The sequence below is a fragment of the Bactrocera tryoni genome, chromosome 1, assembly GCF_016617805.1.
Source record: "Bactrocera tryoni isolate S06 chromosome 1, CSIRO_BtryS06_freeze2, whole genome shotgun sequence".
NCBI lineage: Eukaryota > Metazoa > Arthropoda > Insecta > Diptera > Tephritidae > Bactrocera > Bactrocera tryoni.
The window spans coordinates 2,440,910-2,463,101 of record NC_052499.1 but is presented as its reverse complement, the minus strand read 5'-3'; the positions used below and the strand labels follow the sequence as shown (position 1 = coordinate 2,463,101).

At 34.1% G+C, this 22,192-nt stretch overlaps 1 protein-coding gene across 10 annotated transcripts; it reads left to right on the top strand.

Annotated features, from left to right (window-relative positions):
- The first annotated feature begins 4,154 nt into the window (after positions 1 to 4,154).
- Positions 4,155 to 22,100, top strand: LOC120766880 (esterase B1). 10 transcript variants are annotated; one of them, XM_040092616.1, is made up of 9 exons: positions 4,155 to 4,443; positions 4,635 to 4,792; positions 5,131 to 5,246; positions 5,891 to 6,110; positions 19,898 to 20,210; positions 20,282 to 20,432; positions 20,512 to 21,072; positions 21,142 to 21,317; positions 21,392 to 22,100. In XM_040092616.1, the coding sequence occupies exons 4-9, from the start codon at positions 6,067 to 6,069 to the stop codon at positions 21,851 to 21,853; spliced, it is 1,707 nt and encodes a 568-aa protein (XP_039948550.1). In that variant the 5' UTR covers positions 4,155 to 4,443; positions 4,635 to 4,792; positions 5,131 to 5,246; positions 5,891 to 6,066; the 3' UTR covers positions 21,854 to 22,100. The 10 variants fall into 10 exon arrangements, with proteins under 10 accessions (XP_039948550.1, XP_039948551.1, XP_039948548.1 ...); XM_040092617.1 differs by lacking the exon at positions 4,635 to 4,792 and having other exon boundaries at positions 4,155 to 4,237; XM_040092614.1 differs by having other exon boundaries at positions 4,155 to 4,792.
- The last annotated feature ends 92 nt before the right edge of the window (positions 22,101 to 22,192 follow it).

Here is a 22,192-nt window from a genome sequence, read left to right as displayed (position 1 = left end):
TGTGTTATTGAAGAGCAGCGAACACCAAGGTAAAAGGTCAGACCTTAGATATGTATATACCTACCAATCGGTTCCTCGGGGAGAGCTCATGCGGGATTTTGCTAATCAAACAAAGCTAAATAACTTTCGGATGCTTGCCGTGGGTATACAGCATTTATTCGAGGAGCTTCTCCAAATAAACTAAATAGTCTATTTGTAGTTAGGTCGCTTTTGCTGAAATAAATCATAAATTATCTGCTGTATTCTGCGAATTTGTGTCTTTTTATCTTAAAAATTGTTTTATTAATCATTTGAGTTATTTGAGGTGTGTCACTTTTAATGAAAGAATTGTCTTTATCATACTCTTTTCGATATCTTAACTCCAAAATGTTTCTTAATTTACTTCCTAAACTAGAAAACCCTATTTGGGTAAGACTTTTTTTAAAACAGATTTTCTACAATATAGACGACGATTTGACCATAAAATTTTAAGGAACAGGAACTGTTTTTGCCACTCCAGAACATTTGTTACTTTTCGAGTTTTAAATTTTTTGTAGTTAGTATGCGATATAAATAATAATGGGAGACATTTGAATTAAATTAGGAAAAAAGTCTAGCTTTGTGGTTCCCATATAGCTTGGTTCTAAAAAAATTAAATAAAGATAGCATTGGCCTTCACTTGGCGCAATATCTCATATTGAGGTATCTCAATGGAATAAAATGGCCGCTTTTATTATTAATTTGAACTATTATTAATTTTCTTGGCGTTTATTTTGTTGGAAAAGATATCTTTTACTCTTTCTAGCAAAAATAAATATTCGAAGCCCTTCCGTGACAATCTTTGGCAGCATTTGTTCCCTTCCTTCAATTAACACGAAATGAACTCATACTTTAGACAAAGTTGATTTCTTTACAACTTCCTTTTGTTCAGGGAATATAATAAATGATAATTTTATTTGGGAAATAAATGTATTTAACAATTCCTTTCATATACAATATTCATACAAGCATTCAACTTTTATTTACATCTTACCACAATAATGTCAATGAACTCAATAAATGCCGCAGCTTTGTAATAACAATAAACAATAATAATAAAATCGATATTAGCCAAAAGGGATGACAGCTACATGACCTCAATATGCTGGGCAATCAATCACTTAAATGTTATCTTTACATCAACAAAACTCAACACATAGACCGACCGACCTCTCTCGCAGCAAAATTGTATAGGCAACCGCAGCTTAAGAGATGTAGGCCGAATGGTGGAGAGTTTGCCGAAGAGCCTTGAAAGTTTCAACATTGACCAATTGCTTACATAACGAAAGGCAAGATGACGAGCGAGAAGGGTGCTGCTGGCTCTTAAATACCCAATGCAAGCAATTACTAAATGACAGTGCAGAATTACTCAACACACAAACAATTAAGTAAGTGGCAACAATTGGGTAAACTGTGAAAAATCATAAATGTAAATAATATATTTTGAGTGAAAAAAATACTGCCAAATTTTCTTAAGGGGTTACACCAGTGTGACACTTTAAAAAAAGAATTTTTATTTGCTTTTTCGATAGCTTATATTTCCATAAATATTCTGTGAAATCAGGAAGGTCGTATCTTGAATAGCTCTTGGATGCCAGCGTTCTAAAGAGCGACCGCTCGGAGATCCAAACATATGTATATAAGTGAAACTTTAAACGCGTTTTTCTCGAAACGACATTTTTAAAAATTGCTGGCGTCATAACTCAACGAGAAATTGACCGATCTACTTCAAATTAAAACTGAGTATTTTTTAATACTTTTACTATACAATGACCTACGATCTTTTTCACTGGTTGAAAATTGCCCATTTGGCATTAAAAAAACGACCATTTTTTACCTAAAGAAACGATTTTTTTTTTTCAAAATTACGCCATTTTGTTCATTATTGACATTTTTCAAAGCTCGTAGGTCACTGTATAGGAAATATCTTTAAGTTTAATAAACTTTTCAAATTTTTTTGTTTCAGCAACACATTCGGCCGGAATCATGCCAACAGTTGGGGCACTTTTTTTTGGCACCTCCGAAGACAACCCATAGCTCCGTTATTTTTCACCATTTTTGTAAAAAAAAATTTTAAAATATAGTTGGATTAATCCAATACTAAATAACTACGTGACATTTAAGAAACCACGAAAAGCACAGATACACAATTTCCATGCCACTAGCTTCTGATTAGCAAAAGTTCTCACATCTCGAGGTGTCCATATGTACATATGTACTCCGTCGGCACGTGCTTCGTTTTCCAGAAATATATGAAACATTGATAATGCACAGCTGCTGCAGGCAATGAGCATGACATGCCAACAGTGAGGCGTATTTATCGTAGAAAACAGTTAATTACTGTGACCAGGTAATGTAAATAAATGACAGCAATTGCAACAAATACAGGCATTTTCATTTTACAATAGAAAGCTTTGCAACAATTCTAATAAAGCTCATAAGCGACAACTTCTGTATAAATGAAACAAGCTTCTCTGAAAAGCTGCAGACACTGCACAACAACAAAGTATATATTTAAATGTGCACAACGTACGAAAGCTTATACTGTTATATGTATGTACATATGTATGTGCTAACCTTGTGAAGCATCCTCACTTCTCATTTTTTTTGGGTCCCTTGTTTATGCCGCGCCAAATGATATCATAAAGCTTTGCTAGCTGACCAGCTGTCGGCTATTGTCAATTGTGCGCCGCTTATACCAATTCACTCTATTCACTAGAAGCTTTTTGTTTACTAATCATTTCGCAATCTTTCTTCCAAATAAAATAATTGTTCTATGCAAATTGGGTAGGTTGCTCATACGCCTGGTGTTCCAACATAAATACACTGACCGAAGAGTCGGCTTTCGCTTTAATACAATACTTTTGGCCTTCGAGTTTCTTCTTCTTTCAATATTAAAATATTATATAATTTTTCTGGTGTTTTTTATTCGAAACTTTTTTTTTTAATTTTTTCAAATAAATTGAATAAAAAGTGCTGAAAAATAGTTTTTTCATTTATTTTTTAGAAATTGAATTTTTCAAAATACATATAATGGATGAAAATGCGCTTCCAGCGTTATATAACTAAAATTTTTTATTATTTATTTGAACAATTTAGTTTAAAGTCTCTGAAAACAAAATTCATACTCTTGCCAGTCTTGTTCTTAATTTTCAATATTATTTACAGCAAATTGAAAATAAAAAATTATTCAAAATTCGAAAAATTAAATAAAATTGTTGGATAAATACTTTATTACCCACTGAAAATGGCTAGAGTCTAAATATTTTTTTTCAGTGTATACTATATATAATTTTTATTTGTGAGAAGACATTTTAACATTTTTTTCGAAAGCTTAAAAATTTATAAGCCAATATTATTTGCTTTTGCAAAGTTAAAATCTTCATATTTTATTTATTAGCGCTTTTCGTTTTGTGTATACACTTTTTTAACGGCAGTTACCATATAAAGCAACAACAATTTCTTAGGGCAGTAATAACAAAGCGCCAGACCAGTAAATCTAACTCTACTTTATTTGATTAAGTCTTAATCAACTTTGTGCTTCGTTGTCACCTATTTAAGATATAAATTGTAATTGTAAATTGCTGACGTATTTGCATAATTTACACGAAATAGAAACCGCAACAAACCGCAAAATTTCAAAATAAACTGAAAGAAAAAGAGCAACACACAATAATCTCGAGTGGCACTCGCGTTCTCATGTGCACAAAAAATTCGGAAACAGCTGATTTTTTCCGTTAGAATACATGCATGCATATATGAATATGTTTGTATATGAGAGATTTTGTGTAAATTTGCTTAGAAGCATGCCGGCAGCACAAGCCCGGCAGCATAAGGCGCCTATTATATACTGTTTCTCTAACTCTGGCATATATACATACGTATGCATGTGTGTGAAAATAGAAAGAATTTCGCTCATACATAAGTAATGAGTGCTGACATACACGCACGCATACACACACCAGTCAGCAACTATATTGAATTATATTGTTGCGGCAAGCAGAAAGCATACGAGTTATCAGAACTTTTCACGCACACACACACACACACCAACACAACCGAAGCAACAGCGACAACATTTTCGCACTGTGGCAGCTGTAGAACTGCTGGCACAGCCAGTTAGTTGATGAGTTGCCATCGCGCTAAACGGTCGCTTTGCCAGTGTTACAAATTCACGTTGCGCTCGATACGCCGACTCCGACTCCGACGTGTGCTGGCGGTGAGGCCTCAACAAACAGACCAATCAACTAAACAACCAACTTATTTAGTTTACTAATAAATCAACAATATCGAAAAGAAAAATTTATACGCTAATCAGCGCTGTGTGGCGTGTGAGTGTTTGTGCGCCGAAAAAAAGCTTAAAACGTTTGTGCACACAAAGAAATTACCTGAAAATACAGAATGGAATTGCAGAGTTTAATAAAAGTAAATTGAACTAAATTGCGTACAAAAGGAAGTGATGAATTAGTGAAAAAGTTGTTGCAAATATTTTACTAAGCAACCGAAAGCAAGCTTGTGATATACATACATACAATATATACGAATATACGAATAAATACATACCTACACATATGTATGTGCGGTTCTTAACAAACGGATTATTATATATTTTCCAGTAATAGATAATTTCACATTACAATACTGTTTTCAACGGCGAAACACACGCACGTAACTGTATCTGTGTATGGTAGATAGTATTGATAACACTGCACGAGCTTTTCGTCTTTGCAAGGATATGCTGGCGAAAGCTTTCCTGAATCAAAAAGTTTAGCAGGTAAATCCTGCCGAGATACGTAGAAAACAGCATGCAAAGAAAAAGTGTTCAGAATACATATGTATATATATTTGTGTGTGTGTGTGTGTGTATAGGTGTGTCTGCAGCATATTGAAGTAATCATTTAAGATTGCAAAACATGTCGTTGTAAAGTAAAAACAGCTGCTGGCATAAAATATTTTACTGCTGAAACTAATACTAATAATGAGACTAAAGATTCTGTAAATATTTTAGTTCCGCAAAACAGTCCAATAGAATTACAAAAAAATTCAATAATTAATTAGAAAAAAAATTAATACAATTATAAAATTAATTATTTTTCTAAATTTTTATTTAAGTTTTTAGTTTTCTTAACATCGTCATTTGCTCTCGTTCGCGTTCTCGCTTGAATTTGGAGTCATTTTTCGCCAAAGAGATCCCTGCAAACTTTGAAGCGTTGCCAACCGGTTCAAATGTACGTATATTGTAGTTATGTATGTGTGTCCGAACAGATGTATTTCATTTTACTAGCGCTGTTATTGTTCATTTTACTAAGAATGTTGCATCGAGTTCTAAACCACAAAAAATGCACCCACGGCGCTACACACGTAGAAATCGCGTTGATGAAGAGTTTAGTGTGGCTCGTAAATGCACAGGTCTTGAGTTCAATTCGAGCGCCTTATTTCGTATTTCTACAAGCAAAATATATATATATATCACGTGTATATATCCTATAACCGCGTTGTCTTATCTAAGTTAATTAAAGAAGATTCTTTACCGAAAAAAGTAGTCTTCGTTAAGTTAACCAGAACTTAACTGACATTTGCTAATCAAGTATTGAGAAAACAACCCTTTAATTATACGAGTACATCTACGCCTCACAAAACGTATTCCTGACTTGGGTGATATTTATATTCGTTTACAAATTTTAGTTGGCCGATATTTTCTTACAAAAGTAATATTAATTGAAACCCTATATTGTCATAGTTACATTGCAGTTAATAATTTTTTATTTTAATTTTGAAAGGTTGGCCATGAATGTATCAATGCATACTTTCAAATATTAGATCAAATACTTGTATATGTTTTCAACAACAAATGCGTCCTTTCAATTTCCAGTGAGTGCCGAATAACTTAATACATGCGCCAGTGATACCCAATACTTACATACATTTGTTTTGGCCATTTCATTCTTGTTGTGTAATTACTGTAATTCCTGCAAAGCAACCACACACAGTTACGTTTTAAGTACAAGTTTAAAGTAATCAAAGCGGAACCAACTAATCGTAAACAACATGGCAGCCGTGCAAACCATCGATCAAATTAAGCTGGGCTTTAAGTAAGTAACCCTTTACAGTTAATTATAATATCTGTTTTTAAGAAAATATGTTTTTCGCTTAGTAAATATTTTGAAAATTAGTTAATGTAGAAACTATTTTTCAATTTTATTTTTAAATTCAATTGATTTTGAGATATTTTTTATTTTCATTATTATAAAAAAAAAAATATGTAAAGAATGTTTCTTACAGTAAGAAATATAATATTTTTATATTTCGTCGCTATTAATTTTGACGTCGGACGTTCTCCGACAGTTAATGCCAAAACCACGCGATCACCTTCATATAGTATGTACAGAGTATATACAAACGAATGTTTGTCTATAAGATCCTTAATAGAATAATGAACTGTGCATTTCATCATAATTAGCACAATTGTTGTGCATGACCCAAAGAAGGTCCATTAGTTAGTCGAACCAATTTCCGGCAGAGGAACAGAATAAATAAAATGTCTCAAAATGAATTGAGTTTTTGTGTAATGTTTTTCATTAAAATTTATTTTAATTAGTGGCGTTGCAATTAGCGCAGGGTACAGCTAGTTTTTTTAATAAAGAAACAGTTGCATTTAATTTTTTTGAATTATAGCTCTTTACACTTACTTTAAGTAGCCCTAAAATTTATTCATCAACGAAGACCTTAGAACTGATCAAATAATTTTTCAGGCGCGGTATATGCTACATTACAGAAATAAAATGAAAATGGTAAAATATAACTAAGAACATGATAAAAACTACTTAAAAAAATATTACTACAGGATTGTCATTTTATAGTCAGTATTGTGAGCCTTTTCCCAAATACATAAATAAACCGTTTGCTAGTGCTTACTTTATTTGCGTGAAACTACTGAATCACTTTCTTATTCCGATCATTTAGTTATTTATTCAGTTCTCAATTGCTCAGCATTTTGATGTAATTATTTGTTGCAATTTTTACTTATGCTTAAATTACATTTGATGCTATTTATAGAATAACTCAAGACCCTTATTTGTATAAAACTGTTAATGACTCATTGCTCAAACGAAAACCCCATATGGAGTTTATAAAACAAAGAATTGGAGTTATTGTGTCATGAAGCCTGCCTCCGCAGAAACCACAGATGTCGTCAGAGCAGGAAATATATATTTTTTAATCTCCTTTCTTCTGAAAAGTTGTCTGCAGTAAATGATTTGGTGAACTTCTGGTTAAAGTTCGGTCATCAAAAAATGTTCTTGATCACAAAAACTGTTGACATTTGATGACATAACCAAAGGTTCACCTTTATTTGATCTTATGTCATTCACTTTCAAACAACCATTAAAACTTAGTATTAACTTTATTGATAAGGTCTCTGGTAAACATATTTATTTAGCCTTCCTGATTTGTATTTATTTATCATTTTCAAATTTGCATAGTTTCACACAAAAAAAAGACATTTCCCAAGTGAGCGCGTTATTTGTCATTTCAATTACATATGTATGTGTACATACCTACATAAGTATATGAAAAACTAGAAGCCAGCAAAAATAAGAAAACAAATATTTGAACGAATTTTATTAATAGCAACATATATACATACATATATACATGTATATTTACGAAACATATGAAATATACAATGACTATTTTTTTTGAGAATAATAGCAATGACAACAATCACTAATTATGAATGATCTCACTTTAACTGGCGCAAGCGTCAGTAAGAGCATTACATAATGCCGCCTCCGGGCAACGGTGAATAACGACAATGGCTAAAGCGCAAACGTGTGAAGTAAAAAATACAAATGTAGGTGTGTACGCTTGCAAAAGTATGTTTATTGAAATATCAACAATTAAAAGGCAAATAGGCTAGTATTTAGCACGCAAGCCTATCGTTAAAGTTGATGACTCAAAAAATTAGAGCCGGCGGCTACTTTGAAGGAATACTAGTTTATAACACAATGTAATTAAATTAAACGCTAAAACGTTAAAACACTATTTCGAATATAGTTTGTATAAAATTTCGGACTGCGGCCGCCAATCTTTAATAATTTTTTAAATATTGTTCAATAATGAAGACACGTTGTTCTATCAGTTACGCTCCATTTTTACTAATCCTAAACTGTCAGTTATCGATTAGTTTTTTTATGGCACTACTTTACGACATAAATGGCTGCAAATTTAAATATTGCATTACGTTTGGCTCAGCCTGTATTTAATTCCAATCTTGTGATTTTATTCATAAAAACTTTGCTCAATTCACAGTAAAACCAAAATTTGAAAGACTTAAGTTCAGTTCGCAAACATCTCTTGCTCATTTAGTTCCTTGTATGGAATATTTGGTATGTGACGTTTGCATGTATTTTGCCTTTGAGGTTTAAATGTGTCAGATACATAATTAAAATTCAAGGATAGAGTCAATACTTCACTTAGCCTCCATATACTTAATGCAAAGATATCCAGACCTCCAGGTGACGATGCCGCATACATATATCGGCAACCTGTGAGTTACCTCAATGAAAATGGTAGATGACAATGTATTTTTGTACCTAAAATAGATACAATTGGGAGAGAACTTGACTCTTGACTTAGCACTCTATAACAGGATTTCGGAAAACCCTGCTGACTTTTTTTTGTATTATTGGCAAAAAATAGATAAATTAAAGCTATATCTTATATACCTAATATGAGATCTTTGAAATTTTGCTTAAATTAACTGAACTATGATATTGGACATACTATAGTTTTATGCCAAAAATATGTGGAATCGATCTACGAATTTCCCAAATTCCTGTACAGTACTACAGATAATTATCTTCGTTACTCTAACAATCTTATGACAAAAATGCCGGTCAGGGTGTTTGTTATATGTATATATATACACTTATATATATTTGCGTGGATGGACCTCTGGTTGAAGTTTTGCACCTTAAGGTACGTATTTGTATTTCCTTGGCTTTGGTCCAAGCAAGTTGCAAAAGTATGAAAAATTCGATTAACCCGGAACACAGCATCTCCTTACTTGTTTATTTGAAAGGTTTTAAGCAACTTAAATTTAACAAATAGCCAACAGTAAAATACCAAAAGACTACTGATTTCGTATGAGTTTGTTTAAGATTCCTTCTATGATCTCCAATTGATCCAGCTGAAATTTGAGTTCTAAGATAAACCTTGTACCCTTAGAGCCAGAAACGAACATGGACCCAAGCGTTGCTAGTAGACTCACAAGAGTCCATATGGACCCAGACTGACTATTATGTATTATATGTAGTAAAGGTCTGTGACTCAAGAGTTTTTCTGATTCTGAACCCTTGTTAAACCCTTAGACAAAGATGACGTAGTTGCGATTTGCTGTTTCTCAACGGTTTTCGAAATTAAAAACACACAATAAATTACCCTAATTTCGAATAAACATAGCGAAAATTGGCATGCTATCAGTTAAATAAAATTATAAGTGATTGCGCTGAGTCAAACATTGCTCAAGAGTACATTTCTAATTTTGATTGCATTAATCGAATCCCACGAAATAAAGTATTCTCAGAATTCACCGAATAAAACACATTCAAATTGGCAACGCTTTTCAAAACAACTATTTGCTATTTTGGCATCTTTGCACACTTTCGCCCGAGCCTCACACAATCCACTTTCAATGACCTCTGCTGTCGAAAAGCTCCGCGCTCTGTGCAGCGTGTACACGAAATGTATGTATTCGAGCGAAGCTGCAAAGAGCTTTTCATCTCATTCACCAAACACACACACACACCCACACATACACATACAGAAAATGTGAAACGAGGAGGTCATGCTGTATTGAAAATATGCAGACTCATGGTTTCAGCAGCACGTGCCACGGCTGAAAGTTCTCGTGCCGTAACAGCGGAAGTGTGTATGTGTGTTTGTGTGGTAAATACTTATGTATATATAAGAAGTCTTGTTTAGGAAAAAGGACAATAGCCTCGGGAGGGCGTGTGCGTGTATCTACTTAAGCTCTAGCGATGCGCATAAAGGTGCATACTGATGTGCAAATATTGTTGTTGTAACTAAGCTTTATTGTCAGTACTGCAAAATTACATGCTCGCACATACACAACTGACAATAGGTGAAGGTCATGAGACAGAGGGTGGGAGTTTCGTATATGTATTTGGGTATGTCTCGTTACAAAGTAAATATTGGAAGAAAACTATGGCAAAAACAAAACAAAAAATACCATTATTTCGAATTCCCTGGAATACATGTAATTTGGATTAGTTTTGTGCGTGACCATGGTTTAATTACACTTCGAATTATGCACGTTTATATGAATTTCTACCAAAGAATAAATATTCTCTGTGCACTATATGAAAAATTCGATTCTTATTTTGAAGAGACGGAGTCATGAGCAAAAAGGTGAAAGAAGTAGATATATATTTGTGTTTAGTAATGAAACTGCAGAATGGGTAGTCGATAATGTGCTACTCTAAATTATTCTTCTTATTCTCCTAGTCTCAAAATTAACAAAAAAAACATCCATTTTTATATTAGAAAGGTAATTTACCAGTCTAACCAAAATCTCTTGAGTGAAACTGGCGTATCTACAAAATCCGTTTATAATTGTTTTTATGATTTCTTCCGCTGGCAGAAATTTTGGCGTCACTGCTGGCAAAGAGCCAGACAATTTTTGTTTTATCTTCTGTAAACAAAAAATACGCTACAAGCTTGTCGTCGAAACAAAAGGCATTTGTTTACATACATACAGACACACAAGCTTTATATTACATTATATATGTACAGATCAGCGTACGTATTTATCAATATACATACTATACATACATATGTTTTTATTAGTGCATAGCTTCGTTTGCTTATGATATAATATGCGGGAGATTTCAACAAGTAGTTGATTCTTTTTATGCTTGTTGGTATATTTTCAATATATAGTGTATTCATTTTATTTTTCTTTTCAATGCTGAATACAATAGCATAAATAGAATTTTTGAATCACTAAAAATATGAATCGGTTAATATTTGCTTGGGTGCTTTCACAAGTTAGGCAATTCCGTCATACACGCAATATAAAAAATTTTTGAACAATTATTATACCCTGAACAGGGTATATTAAGTTTCTCACGAAATTTGTAACACACAGAAGGAAGCGTCGGAGACCCTATAAAGTATATATGTATATATAAATGATCAGTATATTGAGCTAAGTTGAATTAGCCATGCCCGTCTGTCTGTCCGTCTGTTCGTCTGTCCGTCTGTCTGTATATATACAAACTAGTCCCTCAGTTTTTAAGATATCATTTTGAAATTTTGCAAACGTCATTTTCTCTTCAAGAAGCTGCTCATTTGTCGGAACTGCCGATATCGGACCATTATAACATATAGCTGCCATACAAACTGAACGATCGGAATCAAGTTCTTGTATGGAAAACTTTTGCATTTGACAAAATATATTCACGAAATTTGGTATAGATTATTTTCTAAGGCAACATTGTAATCTCCGAAGAAATTGTGCAGATCGGTGCAGCTGCCATACAAACTGAATGATCGGAATCAAATGCTTGCATGGGAAACTTCCTCATTTAACGGTATATCTTCACGAAATTTTGTATGAGTTATTGTTCATAGAAATGACATAATCTCCGAAAAAATTCTTCAGATCGGATTACTATAGCATATAGCTTCCATACAAACTGGAACATAGTTACTAAAAGAAATGCACCTGTGAAGGGTATGTTAGCTACGGTGCAGCCGAAGTTAACGTTTTTTTTTATTTCAAGGCATTTGCCTTTATTTACTTTACTTATAACCGTCTACATATTTTCCATTCCTTTAGTCCTCATCGGCTTTCGTAAAATTTCACTTACTCGTTTCCACCGAATTTTTCTTTTCTGCCACTTTATTTAATTGATAGCACCATTAAAGCAACAATAAAAAATTATTACAAAAACAAACACGTGGAATCGCCATAAAAATGTGTCAAAATAAACATCGCACAGAATGATGACTGTGATGCCTTGCTATAATTGACTCAGCCACGTGCATGTAATCACAAGTGCAGCTACACACCCATACTTGCAACAAATTCACAGCTATGCGAGTTTTTATATCGGAACATGAATCCACTATAATTTGTAATAAAGCACAAACTGGAATTTGAGCAGCGAATGATGACATTTATTTTTGCTTTGCCTGCCATTTCATTAGCCGTCTGCGCTCAAGGTCAATTTTGCGCTCAGCCAATGCTGACTTCTAAAAGTAATGGGTTATAAAACCGTGGGGTTCGGTCATTTCATTGTTTCACTCCTTCCTATTTTTAGACAGTTGACCACACCTGTCGCGGTGTATTACATAATTGTAGGCTGACACGCGAAAGTAACACAGTTCGGGTTAGTTAATATTATGGGTATAAGGGTAAGGGTGCCGACGGTAAGCTAACTTGTTGAATCGTATGTGCGTAAAGGGTGCTTCATGCAGTCATTTTGAAATAGTTTTTCTTTTGGTACTGGCATTGTCAGGCATTATGAAGGACCAAAGCAAGATGAAAACTCTAACACGGAGTATAAAGCAATAGCTTTCTGATATGTACCGAGTCATAAACCGACACCAAAGCTTGTAAGTTAGTGAGTCTAATGTGCATTCTAAACTAAAACCTCTTATTAGTCTGGTGATGGTCCCCTCAGAAATTGGTTTTGCTATAATTCCATAAACCCTGTTAATCTTCAGAGAACCAGCGTTTCTCGAAATGTGTTAACAACTTAGGTAAGCTAACTTGTTGAACTTGCCTGTTATAGGTAGACATGGATGATTTTACTTAGACAGCTAAAAACGCCGGTTCCTTGTGTGTACGAGAACTCTTAAGTATAGTTCATAGAAGGTACCTGGATGCTTCAACTTTGTATACCATCAGGTGGGCAGTGGAGAAGTGTTATCTTTTCCAACAAAAAACAGTAAGGGTACAGTCACTGGAATACTCTGCTAACATAGTTTCATATGTCGGACCACTATTTATTTGGAAAGATATACGATTAGGTGCTATTCTCTCCCACTAATAATTCTAATTCTAGCGCCATGCCAGCAAACATATGTAAGTATAAAACGAAAACGATCACTCCTGGCGTGAAGTACAAAGCGAAAGTGTAGTGTACTCCTAAAATAGCACTTTCTGCAAGCTATGGAAAAGATTGAAGATTGACGCAACTGAGGCAAACATTAGTACATTTTGTATAACGTTAAATACATACATAAAAACGACTTTGTAGCGTGACACCCTCTAAAAGCAGGAACACTTAAAATCATTCGCTCATAATCTCCCTTGTAGTGTTTTACCATTTACAGCCACATATTCTAAGCACTTTCTAATGTACCCCCTATTACTGCGCTTCTAAAAGCTGACCGGTATTTGAACGACCACAATGAAATCGACACCATGCTTGCAGGAGATGGGAAGAGCAAAAATACAAATTAAATAATATGATTTTATTGCTAAAATGAATTATTGAATGAAACGTTATGATACTGTGCCTTAATTTTTTCAATCACATCAATTCTAGTCACGCCATTAAGAGCGAAATGTGAGTTCGAGATGTATGTCTGCCATATATTTGTGTATATAAACAAATATATTCTATTGTGCATATGTATATGCAAAATATCAAACACAAACGCTTTGCCATGCGGTCTTTTCGATCCCTCATTCCATTTGACACAGCAGCCAAATACTTTGTATAACAATTTCTGTTTTGCTCAATAATTGAATTCTATAAAGATTTGCTTCATTGTTGCCGCATCGTTACGGGGGATCCAAGAAGATATACTTTTTTCAATAGCCTTTTTCGATCGCGCGTGATCTGGCGCGAGTTGTGTCAAGCTGTCATGTTATTTTTGTTCTGTACTTCGCTCAACTTATGGTGAACATAATCGTACTATTCGACCGAGTAGACAACGTCCAGCACGCAATGAAAAAAAATATCGCAGTCGTAGATGAGAGTGTACACGAAGACCGTGGAGACTCGATCCGACGCCGTTCGCAGCAACTCGGACTGACACATGGAGCGATTTAGGACATTTTACGTCGAGTTCTTAAATTGAGAGCGTACAGCTTGTGCAAGAACAGAACTGAAGCTAACCTTGCCAAGCGACTTCGCTTCGCTTTATAGGGTCTTGAAAAGTTCCAAGAAGATCCAACCTTTTCGAGCCAGATTTTGTTCAGTGATGAGGCCCATTTCTAGCTCAATGGGTATGTAAGAAACAAGCAAAATTTCCACATTTCGGATGAAAAGCGACCGCTAGAGATTTAAAAGTTGCCATTTCATTCAGAAAAGAGAACGGTTTTTTGTGGTTTGTGGGTCAGTGGAATCTTCGGTACACATTTCTTCAAAAATTATGAGAACGTATCGCGCCATGATAACCAACTATTTGATACCTGAAATTGAAGCTCGTGATCTCGGCGACATTTGGTTTCAACAAAACAGCACCACTTCTCACACTTCGCATGCATCAATTGAAACAACACTTCGAAAAGCAGATAATTTCACGTTTTGGGCAGGTCGATTGGCCAGCAAAATCATGTGATATCACTCTGTTTGGCTTTTTTCTGTGGAGGTTGTAAAGTTCAAAGTCTTTGCGGACAATTCCGCTTCGGTTCAAGCCTTTCAGCAAAACATCACAAGTGTCATTTGCCAATTACATCGAAAATTTCGCTCAACGGATGGACCATCAGAGACGTAACCGGGGCCAAGAAAGAGATAATTTTCAAACAGTAAATGCCAAATGAAGTTCTTTCGAATGTTAATAAACACTCCACATTAAATTTGAAATTTTGTGTTTTTTTTTTCTCTAAAAAGGTAGAAAGCCTCCAAATGTATCACACTTTATTTTTCTTCTTCAATGCACACATATTGAACTTCTATGTACGCTTATTCACACTTTTAAATAGAATGACATAGAGAATTTGCGCTTGGCTAGCAAAATATGGACAAAAATTCAAGCGACAAGTTCATTCAAATCGCCTATGGAAAATTGGTACACATATGATACAAACATACACATAGAAACAACCATATAGGTATCTTACTCATGCATTGTGAATATATTTGAGCATATATATATGTAAGGCGGTGTTTTCCTTAGGTGGAAATAAAATTAATTTATTATTATATTATTTATGCCAATTTCTTAAAGATCTTTAAATTTTCTTCAATTCGCTCAGTTTCTTGAAATTTATTTGCATTGACGGTATATTTGGCAGCGCGTTATTGGCAATCGCTGACCTTGAAATGTCAATATTACTTTCAGTATTTTCATTAATTGAGGTTGATTGAGTTTTATTCGCAATATTCTTTATAATTCGTTGTAGCAAAAAATTCGAAATTTTCAATTTAGGTAATAGGAAACAATTAAAATTTTAAATTCATAAAACAAGACACAGATGGCGAAATGTATGCTCAACTGCGTCTGCAAACAAAACCATTTAAATTTCTGCTGAAATATAGCAATAAGAAATGCTTATGAATCTGGATTTTCATTTGTTTTGTTACCGTCATTTGTTTCTGTTTCTGTTTTTTTTTTTTGAATGCTACCAAAAATTCTAATTTGAAATAATTCGAGCAGCGCAAACTTCCTAACCAATTTTGCATATACATACTTCTTAAGGCCTCCGTCCTCGGTGGGTCTTCCAACGAATATCTTTTACCAAAATAGTTTAGGAATTAATTTTTAATTTCTGAAGACCGCATATAATGTTTAGCGTGAGGAAAGAAGCCACAAAAATTTGTAGTGCCGTGAATGTGCATTTCATTTTGTTAAGTTTTATTTGGCCATCTCCACTCAATGCTTCCTTCATCAACCCTTGGTACTAGTACTGTATGAGTTACGCATTAATTTGCGACACTGAGCTACTCTCTTTCAAAGTTTGCTCGATTCTCGGATGATATTTGCGGCATTTTAATAATAACGATTTATTTTCTAAAACAGAACAAATCTTAAGTAAATGACGTCAATCTAAGTCGGGGAAGCTAAAAAAATTCCCTTTAAAAGTAATATACGTTTTTTGTTAACTTATTTATTCACAATCTATCAGTAAGACATTATGTAAGTTATTTTCAGATTTTAATATTATTACAGAAATAGTTGATCTCCAGTCATTCAGTCCAGTTCATCTGTGTCGCTATCATATAGTAAGACTATAGTGATCTCAACATACTTAGTGCTTATCCGGCGAATTTCAGATGTAACGTATAGAATGTTTAAATATTTACGAATTTGGTCGAACGGCTACGGTCGTTGAAGAATTTCAGTATTTGATTGACTTGCGGTACTTAAAAATTAGATAGCACATGCCCACACAAGCTTTAAAATAGCCTGTAACCTTCATTTTTGACTTCCTAAGCCATCGCTCTATTTCAACTATTTGATTTTGAATAACTTGAGATACGTCTGCCGCAGTATCTTCAGATGCAATTACAGCTATATCATCAGCCTAAGCAGCTTTTTAAACATCTCTGGCAACAGAAACAAGATCAGTAATGAATATTTTGTAAGGACAGGTCACAGAACACTGCCTTGTTGTATACTGTATAGTTTGGAAGTTTGAACATAAAAGTGTCAGTTGTTCATATATGATTTTAATAAAAAAAAAGATGCTAATTTTTAACAGTGCTGGTTATATATCACTAAATACAGTCGCAGAGTGCAGATTCTTTTCGTATTCACAAATAGTTAAATCCAATATACGATGACATTGCGCTGGAGTTCTATTATATTCTATAAATAGTATTCATTCAAAACTGGTAACAATGTACTCATAAAAATACTTTCGAATACTTCGGAAAAGGTCACCAGCAAGCTACATAATAGGACGGGAGATTGAAAGACATTTGTTTAGTTTCGGAATCATTATAACCTTCGCACATTTCCGTTATGTAGGAAAGTGTTTCAACTTCAAAATTGCTTTTGAATTTAATACACTTTTGAGAGAACATTCTCGTAAATCTTATCGTCTAGAATAAATAAATTAACTTAAATTTAAATTTCAACGAATCTTAATCTAAGGTATCTAAGAAATTTAAGAGGCATTAAGTAGTTTACAGAAAGACCACTTTTTTGCTAATGCGGCATCATTTAGCGCAGACTCTTTTGACTCTTCCTAATTTACCATAATACACAATAGATAATTAAATTAATTGCTCAATTGTTGTAGTATATAATTAAGAGTTAATTTGTCCAAATTCTGCGTGCCATCCTGGGAGCGATCTACAAGAGAAAACCACATAAGTAGTTTAAATACTCGTATAAAATAGTATTTCTAAAAATAAATACGCAAATAAACAATAATCGAATTTCATTCGTCCTAACTTGAAATCCCCCGTTGTGAGCGCTTGAGGCTATGCAAAATTTTGAAAACAAAACAGATTTGGGTTACTTATAAATTTAGGTGTCATTATGTCAGTAAATATTGATAAGTAATTATACACTTGAAATCAACAAAAATCATGCCAGCTCAACCAATTAAGCTTGATTTAAAAAAAAGAAATGAGATTATTTATGAAACTGCGCTGATTTTGCTAAATTTGATAAGACTTTAGTTTTGCACAGCGAAAAGTGTAATTAGGTGTAATTAAGTGGCATTAATAAGCTTTCAAAAATATTTGTAGCGGTGTGTCACATGCATCCCCTATGAAAATATAAAAAGGATTATTACAGACGTTGGATTACACTTAATGATATTTAAACTTTTAATGAAATTTAATTTCCAATGAAAGTTGCCAGCTTGTTTATAATATACCTATCTGCTTTCTTACGCTGATAAGTGCTTTACTACTTGAAGCTGCTTTAAATTAAACACGTATTATATTTATTAAATTTTAGCATGCCGTCTAATAATATGTGTGTTTATAAAAGATAGGTGAAAGGTACTGCTATAGAAGCCTTGTCCAGACACCAGCTTATCAGCGAGTTTTTATACTTGTATTACGCGTTATATATTCGTGAATAAAAATGTTATTTAAATGAACTGCTCATTGCAGTTTCGTTGCAATAATTCATTTAACTAACTTTTCAGTAAAACTATTTCAAAGTTAGTGTTAAATATCAAAGCTAGAATTCTGTTTTAAGCATAATACAATCGCGTTATCTTCTTCTTCGAAGTCAGTATTTTACATAATTGTGTTTAGTAGGCAAGCAAAGAATTAATGAATTCTACTAATTTATGATAAGTACCTAAATTTTTCACGAGAAAACTTCAAAATGAATCATGTTATCATATACATAAATCGTAGGGCATTTAATTTTGTAAACAAGCCATTATGCAGTTTGATGTACCGTTTACTTAATATATACATACATATATGTATATCACGAACCTTAGGTGTCTTTAAAAAGCCTAAAAGAAACAAAGAAAAAAGACAGTAAAATGAAATGCTGTATTTCGAAATTAGTCCCACTCACGCCAACCAAAAGAAAATACAAGTTTCGGACTCCCAACATTAAATATTTATATTCTTGCAAGTTATTTACGATTTACTATGAAAGAGCACATGTTGTCTACATTTTGGCGCATTTATTTGACAGAATTTTTATCACAACGAGCTGGCATGCCGATTTCAATGGAAATTACTTGATAAGAGTGTAACCCACTCGGCGCGGAAATTACTTATCGATTACGCTGTGTTCAAGTGCAAAAATTCACACAATTCCACACTCAATTTGGGGAGATTTATTAAATGTGTATTATATTCCGATAACAAATATATTTATCGTAATTTATTCTTTTATTTTATCAACAACAAAGCAAGGTATTTTACTTGTTTGTCTAACGCAAAACAGCAGTTGAAGTGGAATCAGTGATTTAGCTGTGAGATTAATTTGGCATGCAGTCAGTCGTGCTTGCTGAAGCCTCAAAGAGTTTGATAAAAAAAATTATATAATTCCGGTGGTATCTACAAAAGAATGTACAGAAAATTAGACGTTATTATAATATAAATATGCTTTGAAGCCTTTAATGACTAATCCTTAATACCAATTTGATGAATGACAATTTTTCTCTGAGTCAGTCAATGACAAGTACTTTTTGGGGGATTTTTATTGATAATGAAAAGCATTGACGTGTTTGTTAAGGGTGCACCGCGATAACAAAAAATTATATAGATATGTTGACCCTGACGTTGGTACATTTGGTATGTTCACATAAAACTCGTGAAAGCATGAACAACTGTTTGTTTTTTCTAAATAAGGTTAGATATTAAAATTGTGCCATAGTTTGCAGGGCTTTTTGCATGATATTCTGCGAACGATTACTAATGTTTTTAAGGGAACTACCGCTAGCAGCAGATGTCTTTCATGAAAGCAAATCAAATACATACATACATACCAATACTCAGAGTCAAGTGATGTGATTATGTCTATCGAAATTAACCAGAAATTCATGCTTCACTAAATAATTAAGTAAATATTGTCACAGTATCGTGTTAGCTACCTTTAAAACGATTTCTTATTTAAACGTTTTGGTTCCACAAAAGATTATTATCCAGTATTTTGATGTGAAAATATTTGCGAAGACATTGGCTGAGGTATATTAAAGATTCTATTAAGTGTTCGAAAACTCTACGCCCAGAGCACACCCAAATATTTAATACTTATGCTAAGAGGCAAGCCGTTTTGGGTGTTGATTATGACTCAAATAATTATTTTATAGTCAAGCTCTTTTCTATATTTACTATTTTTATTTAAGCTTGTATTATATGCTTTATATCTCATTCATTGCAACTACTAATAACTTAAATAACATTCTTACAACATTTTACTGACCAATATTCTCCCTCTCTTTATTTCTTCCTACTACTCCACACTGTAGGATGGTCGACTTTAAAGTGCAACAGCGTCGCTTTCGCACCAACGAAAAAACAATTGTCAGCACCATATATGGACCCGTTAAAGGAGTTAAACGCAAGTCCATCTATGGCGATTCGTATTATAGCTTCGAAAAGATACCCTTTGCCAAGCCACCGGTAGGTGAGCTGCGCTACAAAGCACCACAGCCGCCAGAACCTTGGATAGAAGTGAGAAGCTGTACGTCGCGTGGTCCAAAGCCATTACAAAAACATTTTGTATTTCAAATGACAGATGGCTCGGAAGATTGTCTTTACCTAAATGTTTATACAAAGCATGTAAGTATATTACCAAATATATTAATTAACAATTAAATATAAGGATAATGCAAAGTTGTTTATTTTTTTAGATAAATCCGGATAAGCTTAGGCCGGTCATGGTGTGGATTTATGGTGGCGGTTTTCAGTTTGGTGAAGCTTCACGGGAACTCTACAGTCCGGACTATTTGTTGCGCGAAGACGTCGTCATTATTTCAATAACTTATCGGCTAGGACCCTTCGGTAAGATTTTGTTTCAGTCAAATCTTTTTAGCATTATATATACTAGATATTACATCTGCTATTGTTCTTTCTCTCTCAGGTTTTCTGTGCATGGACGATCCCGCTTTCGACGTGCCTGGTAATGCCGGACTAAAAGATCAAGTGATGGCGCTACGTTGGGTCAAAGCAAATTGCGAACGTTTCGGTGGCGATAGCAACAATATAACAATTTTTGGTGATAGCGCTGGCGGTGCATCAGTACATTACATGATGATCACCGATCAAACGCGAGGCCTCTTTCATAAAGCGATTTCTATGTCTGGAAACGCATTAACTCCATGGGCAGTTACGCCACAACATAACTGGCCATATCGTCTGGCAGTGGCTGCTGGTTATACTGGAGAAGATAGTGATCAGGAGGTTTTTGCTTTTCTACACAAAGCAAGGGGTGCCGATATAGTTAAGGCTAATGAAGACTTATGTTCCGACGAAGAGAAGCGCGAACGCATTGGCTTTTCCTTTGGCCCAGTGATCGAGCCCTATGTGACAGACCATTGTGTGGTGCCCCGAAAGCCAATAGAAATGATGCGCAGTGCTTGGAGTAATCATATACCAATGATTATCGGTGGCGTGTCGAATGAAGGGCTGCTGTTGTATTCGGGTAAGGTCCAACGTTTTATGTTTCAATTATTTTAAAATTGTATTGTGCTGTATTATTTATATTTTACAGAAACGAAATCTAACCCCAAACTACTTAATGAACTCGGCGACTGTCGCTTTGTGGTACCGCTCGAGCTCGGCATGGATCGCGAAAGCGAATTGTGCAGGGAATACGGCATGCAATTGAGACAAGCATATTATGGCGACAAAGAGCCCAGCTTAGAAACCTTACACGAGTATCTATTGGTAAATTAAACAAATATCAAATGACTCTTCTGGAATAAGTTGTTTAATTTATACTACTTGAATACTTTACACAGATGGTTTCACATGAATACTTCTGGTTCCCCATCTATCGCACAGTATTGTCGCGTATGACACACGCCACCGCGCCCACCTATTTGTATCGTTTCGATTTCGATTCGAAGCATTTCAATCACCTGCGTATACTCAGCTGTGGCAAGAAGGTACGTGGCACGTGTCACGGCGACGATCTCTCCTATTTATTTTATAATTCTGTTGCACGTAAGCTGAAAAATCATACACGTGAGTACAAATGTATCGAACGGCTTGTGGGTATGTGGACACACTTTGCCGCGCACTCCGATCCCAACTATGATCCAGAGCACATAGATTTATGGCAGCCTGTTACGAAAGCCTCTTTGGAGAAACGAAAATTAAAGTGCCTTAATATATCCGATGAATTGAAAGAGATCGATGTGCCAGAGTTGAAGAAGTTGTTGGTTTGGGAGAACTTCTACGGTCCGGATCAGCTTATATGAACACTGAGAACCACAAGAGCTTATCTATAGATTCAACGAACTTCCATACCAAGAGAGGCGAATCAACTTATCATATAATTGTTTTAACTTTAAAATTTCTAAAGGATTTTGCATTGTCAAGTCAAAGGTATGTACTGTTAGCAAATATTTAAATTTCAAAGACGAAGCATAAAAGGCAATTTGGCTCGAGACAACTTTTTACAGAGCTCAAGTAAAATAATAAACATTTTGTATTGAAAATATTTAAGCCAATTGTATACATTACAGTAAGTTGGAACATAAAAAGGTTATCTATTAAAAGCTTTAAGAAAGCTTTGATAAAATTGAAACCAATGTATT